Source organism: Notamacropus eugenii, chromosome 6 (genome assembly GCF_028372415.1).
Source record: "Notamacropus eugenii isolate mMacEug1 chromosome 6, mMacEug1.pri_v2, whole genome shotgun sequence".
Taxonomy (NCBI): domain Eukaryota; kingdom Metazoa; phylum Chordata; class Mammalia; order Diprotodontia; family Macropodidae; genus Notamacropus; species Notamacropus eugenii.
In genome coordinates this window covers 284,475,464-284,482,347 of record NC_092877.1, presented here as the reverse complement: position 1 = coordinate 284,482,347, position 6,884 = coordinate 284,475,464, and the positions used below count along the sequence as shown (strand labels likewise).

Genomic DNA, 6,884 nt, shown 5'->3' with positions numbered 1-6,884 from the left:
GGATTTTTTTTTTTTTTAAATCGTGGTGATATTTAGAAAACAGAAGGCTTAAAGAAAACATCAAAACAACTCAAAGCACTCTCACTCTCCGCTACTAGCGGAGAAACTTATTTTCACTGGGGTTTACCTTCCCTTATCATTTGAAAAATACATGCAGGAAGACTGTAGAAGCTACTGGCAAAATGAGCACCAAAGGTTATATGCTCTTTCGAAGACAGAAGTTGAAATTACCTTGTAAAGGTTTTAAAAGGATTGAGGGAAAGTCCCACAGCTAAGGTATGGGGGCGGGGAGGGAGCTGGCCATTGGGAAACCTAAGAGGGATATAGCTGTTTGTTGCTCGTTAGGTTGAAATAGGGGTATCCGAGGGGCGTTGGCCCCTGAGTATTATAAACCCGATTTAATTTGTGGCAGTCTAAGCTTCTGGCATCGATGATGAGTGTGTCTCTTTAAAAGAGAGGCGGTTTTACATTGCTGATACGGTATATCTATCACTGCGGTTGAGTTTTTCTTCTAAAAACACTTTAGTAATCGAGTGACTCTCATTGAACAGATACAAGGGGACAGCTGATTTTCCCCGAGGTTGAAGAAAGTTGCATATCGATTCCTGTTACAAGCTGCAAACGTTACACGCGTGCAGTCACGCGCGCTCACACACACACAGACACACACACAGACACACAGACACACACACAGCTGCATTGCTTTCAGAGTAAGCCACGTTAAGAAAACTGAAGTGTGGACAAGAAGGGTGTCTGTATGTGTTTCTGAGAACGTGTGTGTGTATGTGTGTGTGTGTATGTGTGTTTGTGTGTGTGTATGCGCGAGCGGGCGCGCATTCGCGCCCGCGCGCGTTAGAGAAATAGATACCTAATAAAAAAACAGCATCTACTGCAAGGTTCCGAATCTTACACACACCCTGGGATTCCGCTTTCCTGTGTGCCTCTGATACAGAGAAGAATTAAATTGCTTTCAACCGCCCCCCCCCCCCCCCCCCCTCAGTTTTCTAGTGGAAGACCACGGAGAAAGCTTTTTATATATAGTTAAAAGGCCACAGAGACTCTGCAGTGTAGAAATGAGGCGCTGCAGTTTACAAGCGACAAGCTCTTCTCACATTGTTAGTCTCCAATCTAACTGATCTAATCAATGACACCGAAGCATTAGGGATTCTAGCACCGCCTCCCCAAGCCTTTTAGCTCTTTTTCATTGGAAGCTGGTATAGGAGGCAGGTTCTTGTTCTTAACGCTGATTGGCTGGCAGGGAATCAGTATCAATGTTTAAGCAGCGGCGTGAGGTGAATAGTCAGTCAGCAAGAGGCACTGGGAGAGAGCGAGAGGGCTGGGAGCCCCCAAATGCAGCAGCAGCAGAAGGGAGACTGAAGAGACGCTGCTCAACTGTTGAATTCGTCTTATTACTCATTTTAATTTTCTTCACTCACTCGGTTTCGGAGATGGATTTATTTCCTCTGAAATCAGAACATCTTTTGCTTGCTGTTGGCTGATCCTGATGAATGCCTGATTGAAAGAGGCCACCCACCCATAACAGAGAGGGGGGAAATACCCCACTACAACAGATTGCAGAATTAACTATGCATATTGGGTCTGGACTTTTATGAATAGAGGACAATTGGGGGGGAAATACCGAACTGAGAGCCGAGACTGAGCTGTGGAGAGTTACTGGAAACCTACTATATAATTTCTTTTACTTCCCTAAAAATCAGAAAGATCTCTGGGTGGCTCACGCCTAAAATAGAGGACAGATTAAAAAAAAAAAAATACACCCAGCAAAGCAGACGCCTTCTTGGTGCTGTGGATAACAGCCTTGTTTTCCTGATCCTCAGCCTCCCGGAGAAAGAGGTATAGTAAAAGTGCAGCTGGATTCAACACCCCCCCCCTTCTCCTTTTTCTTCTTCTTCAAAACATGATTCTGATTTTTCTATCTATAGAGTGAGTCAGAGAAGTGTTAAGAAGCTGCAACTAATGTCTGTGAAGGGAGGAACATGAGGCGATAGTGAATGCGATTTGTTTCGCTGGATCTGACTCATCCAGCAGATTGGAACACCTGAATTTTTGGATGTGTCATTCCCTTATTTTGGGGGTGTTTTAAGAACCTGAAATAAATTTTAAAAAACACTTCTAATAGCCCCTCGAGAGGTAAATCGTCCTGACTTGGCTTACTGCTGCTGCTGCTCCCTATACCAAGATGTCCAGAAAGACCGTTTGAGCTTGAGACTGCAGAATGCATTACACCAAACATTAATTTGTATTTGTTTAATCAGTTCCCCTTCAAAACAAAACAAAACAGAAAGGACATACTTTGTTCGTTTGAAATATTTACCACTTTTATTCATCGCCAAGATTTTCCTTTCTAAATGAAGAGGATTGGGAGGCGGCAGTGCCATTGGAAGGAGATGCTCAATAGAAAGAAAAAAGAAGCACTTGACAGCACAACCCTGTGAATGCAGTGACTGTTTCCCTTTTAGCCACAGACAGAAGTGTATGTATGTGTGTGAGTACTAGGTGGATTTTCTTTCTTTTCCTTCGTTTTTTTTTCCTCCCCCAATTCTGAGCATTCAACCATGGGTTGCCTGTTGATTTCCTTTCTATTGGAGGGGAAAGCAAACTGGAATTAAACTGCATCGAGCAAAGTGCTGTTCCTGAGAGGATGTGGTGGTGGCGGCTGCTACTGGCCTGTCTTAGAGAAATCCAAGAGTGTATATGCGAATGAACACAGACTGAGATATTTTTTTCTTTCCTGTACACACATACGCATACACACTGCTGCTGCTGATCTGGTTGGGGGTTTCCTGGTTTCGGGAGAGCATTTTTCAAGACGAGAGGGCGGAGGCTGGTAAAGGGAGGAAACTACAAATCCGGACACTAGTTCTTTGCTCTGCATCCCCCCCACCCCCCACTTCCCCCTGGGATTGCTTGGAAAGGAAAGAGAGAACTACGCCTGCCAGCGAGATGCAGTCCGCCGCTGCCGCCGCCGCCGCTGCAAGCAATGCAAGATTAGATCTCTAAATGCAGCAAAACACTCCCTGAAAACCAACAAGCCCGCGGGGCCACCAGACATTTTTCTGTACACTGGGGAGGGCTTCAAATCTATTTCCGAGAGTCGTCTGTTTCCTTTTCCTTATCCCCGTCAATCTCATCTTGGGAGAAGAGTAACAAGTAAGGATTTCACTTTACAATCCTGCTTAGAGACACACCTCCCCGCTCTCTTTATCTCCCTCCGCCTCTATTTTTAATAGTATTTTGGAGACTGCGTGTGAGAGTGGCTTTTCAGCGCACTGGTGGAGTGGGAGAAAAGAAAAGAAAAGACAAACCCTGCGTATTTTTAAAACCCATTACCGCTGCCTCCTCCTTCTCCCCCTCCCCCCGCCCCGGACGATTTTTTCTTCTTATCATCCACCTCATCACTGAAGTTTGTGGAGCCTGAACTAGAGCTGGGGTTTTCCTGTAGATACGAAGCACTTGTTTTACCCCTGCGCTCGGAAGCTGCTTTTCTTTTCACTCAGTGACCCTAAAGCTACGGTCCATTTGCTGCTCCTCTCTCTGGGCAGATGCTGTAGCTCAACAGGTTCAAGGAACTTGGGGAAGAAATAAGAAGAGCCTGAATCAAAAAGCAGCTAGAGGGAGAAGAGAGACAGACAGTGTCTCACTCACGCACACAGAGGAGCACACACACACACACACACACACACACACACACACACACACACAGAGCCCTGTTGTGTTGCACGCTCGCGGCACACAGGCACGCACAGTCCTGCAGTTCCTGCCCCCACCCCGTTGGTCTGGGATGTACCTTTCCATCTGTTGCTGCTTCTTGCTCTGGGCTCCCGCCCTCACGCTCAAAAACCTCAACTACTCGGTGCCGGAGGAGCAAGGGGCCGGTACGGTGATCGGTAACATCGGGAAAGATGCGAGGCTGCCGCAGCAGGGGCTTCTGCCCCCGGAGCGAGGCGGCGGCGGCGGCGGTGTCAGCATCGGAGCCGGGCGCGGCAAATCAGGCAGCTACCGCGTCCTGGAGAACTCGGCGCCTCACTTACTGGACGTGGATGCCGACAGCGGTCTCCTCTACACCAAACAGCGCATTGACCGCGAGTCCCTGTGCCGCCACAACGCCAAGTGCCAGCTCTCCCTAGAGGTCTTCGCCAACGACAAAGAGATCTGCATGATCAAGGTGGAAATCCAAGATATCAACGACAATGCACCCTCCTTCCCCTCCGACCAGATTGAAATGGACATCTCGGAGAACGCCGCTCCGGGAACTCGCTTTCCACTCACCAGCGCCCACGACCCCGACGCCGGTGACAACGGGCTCCGCACTTACCTGCTCACCCGCGACGATCACGGCCTCTTCGCCGTGGACGTCAAGTCCCGCGGAGATGGCACCAAGTTCCCGGAGCTGGTGATTCAGAAGGCACTGGACCGAGAGCAGCAGAATCACCACACCCTAGTGCTGACCGCCCTGGACGGCGGAGAACCGCCCCGTTCCGCCACCATGCAGATCAATGTGAAGGTGATAGACTCCAACGACAACAGTCCGGTCTTCGAGGCCCCCTCCTACCTGGTGGAGCTGCCCGAAAATTCCCCGCTGGGCACCGTGGTTATTGACCTCAATGCTACAGACGCCGATGAGGGTCCCAACAGCGAGGTGCTGTACTCCTTCAGCAGCTATGTGCCAGACCGGGTGCGGGAGCTCTTTTCCATTGACCCCGAAACGGGACTGATCCGCGTCAAGGGTAACCTAGACTATGAAGAGAACAGCCTGGTGGAGATTGACGTACAGGCCCGGGACTTGGGGCCCAACCCCATTCCGGCCCATTGCAAGGTCACTGTCAAGCTGATAGACCGCAACGACAATGCGCCCTCGATAGGCTTCGTCTCGGTGCGCCAGGGGGCGCTGAGCGAGGCCGCCCCACCGGGCACTGTCATCGCCCTGGTGCGGGTCACTGACAGGGACTCAGGCAAGAACGGGCAGCTGCAGTGTCGCGTCCTGGGCGGAGGAGGGGCTGGAGGGGGACTTGGAGGGAGCGGGGTCGGAGGCCCCGTGCCCTTCAAACTGGAAGAGAACTATGACAACTTCTATACTGTGGTGACTGACCGGCCGCTGGACAGGGAGACCCAAGATGAGTATAATGTTACCATCGTGGCCCGGGACGGAGGCTCTCCCTCTCTCAACTCCACGAAGTCATTCTCTGTGAAAATCCTGGACGAGAATGACAACCCGCCCCGCTTCACCAAGGGGCTTTACCTACTGCAGGTCCATGAGAATAACATCCCCGGTGAGTACCTGGGTTCTGTGCTGGCACACGATCCCGACCTGGGCCAAAACGGCACCGTTTCCTACTCCATAGTACCCTCGCACATCGGAGATGTGTCCATCTATACCTACGTGTCTGTGAACCCCACCAACGGGGCCATCTATGCTTTGCGCTCCTTCAACTATGAGCAGACCAAAGCCTTTGAGTTCAAAGTATTAGCTAAGGACTCTGGCGCCCCGGCTCACTTAGAGAGCAATGCCACGGTGCGAGTGACTGTTATGGACGTGAACGATAACGCACCTGTAATTGTGCTGCCCACCCTGCAAAACGACACCGCTGAGCTGCAGGTGCCGCGCAATGCCGGGCTGGGCTATCTAGTGAGCACCGTGCGGGCCTTGGACAACGACTTCGGGGAGAGCGGGAGGCTCACCTATGAGATTGTGGACGGCAACGAGGACAAGCTGTTCGAGATAGACCCGTCCAGCGGCGAGATCCGCACTTTGCACCCCTTCTGGGAAGACGTGACCCCCGTGGTGGAGCTAGTGGTGAAGGTAACCGATCACGGGAAGCCCACCCTCTCAGCCGTGGCTAGGCTCATCATCCGCTCGGTGAGCGGCTCTCTTCCAGAGGGTGTGCCCCGGGTGAACGGCGAGCAGCGCCGCTGGGACATGTCCCTGCCACTGATAATCACCCTGAGCCTCATCTCCATTATCCTCCTAGCGGCCATGGTCACCATCGCGATCAAGTGCAAGCGGGAGAACAAGGAGATCCGGACTTACAACTGCCGCATCGCAGAATACAGCCACCCTCAACTAGGCGGGGGCAAGGGCAAAAAGAAAAAGATCAACAAGAACGATATCATGTTAGTGCAGAGCGAGGTGGAGGAGAGAAATGCCATGAATGTCATGAATGTGGTGAGCAGCCCCTCCCTGGCCACCTCCCCCATGTACTTTGACTATCAGACTCGCCTGCCCCTCAGTTCGCCCAGGTCTGAGGTGATGTACCTGAAACCTGCCTCCAACAACCTGACTGTTCCTCAGGGGCATGGGGGCTGCCACACCAGCTTCACTGGACAAGGGACTAATGCAACCGAGACCCCCTCCACTCGGATGTCCATAATTCAGGTAGGAGACTTTTAGCATAACCTGGGACTTGACTTTAAAGCTTTGTTTTTGGAGTTGTCCTGACACCTATCGAACAGGACTGAGACACTGCCAGCAGCAGTGAAACCCTCTGGTTTACATTCTGAATACTGTGTGTGTACATACTCTTAAGATATACACAGAAGTATCATACATGTATGTAAATAACAGCACAAAAATTACAAGATGTCAATGTCTTGTTTCTGTTACTTTAACGTGTTGTTTTTTTTTTTAATAGACCATTTAAAAAGTCGAGCAGTGTTCAGTGTTTGTGGTTTGGTTTATTTTTTATTAGTACATATTTCACTTCATAACAAACAACAAAGAACCTTCCCACCTTTGGGAACTTTGTTTAACTTGTTAATAGTTCTTTGTTAACACTGCAAATAATATAATAAATGTTATGTTACAAAATGAAAAAAGTTGTCATATTGGAACAACAAAAATAGCAGTCACATTTCCAGTAGCCTGA

General features: G+C 50.0%; 1 protein-coding gene and 1 long non-coding RNA gene across 6 annotated transcripts in view; one reads left to right on the top strand and one right to left on the bottom strand.

Annotated features, from left to right (window-relative positions):
- Positions 1 to 2,313: 2,313 nt before the first annotated feature.
- Positions 2,314 to 4,425, bottom strand: LOC140509508 (uncharacterized). Of its 2 annotated transcripts, XR_011968791.1 has the most exons (3): positions 4,337 to 4,425; positions 3,809 to 4,173; positions 2,314 to 3,590 (listed from the first exon to the last, which is right to left on the bottom strand). It is a non-coding gene; the product is annotated as an uncharacterized lncRNA (long non-coding RNA). The 2 variants fall into 2 exon arrangements; XR_011968790.1 differs by having other exon boundaries at positions 2,314 to 4,173.
- PCDH17 (protocadherin 17) overlaps positions 3,803 to 6,884 on the top strand; it is a 112,140-nt gene continuing 109,058 nt past the window's right edge. For all 4 annotated transcript variants that reach the window (XM_072617074.1, XM_072617073.1, XM_072617075.1 and 1 more), the window contains exon 1: positions 3,803 to 6,394. In XM_072617074.1, coding sequence (XP_072473175.1) covers positions 3,803 to 6,394 — 2,592 coding nt within the window. The remainder of the gene's footprint in view (positions 6,395 to 6,884) is intronic.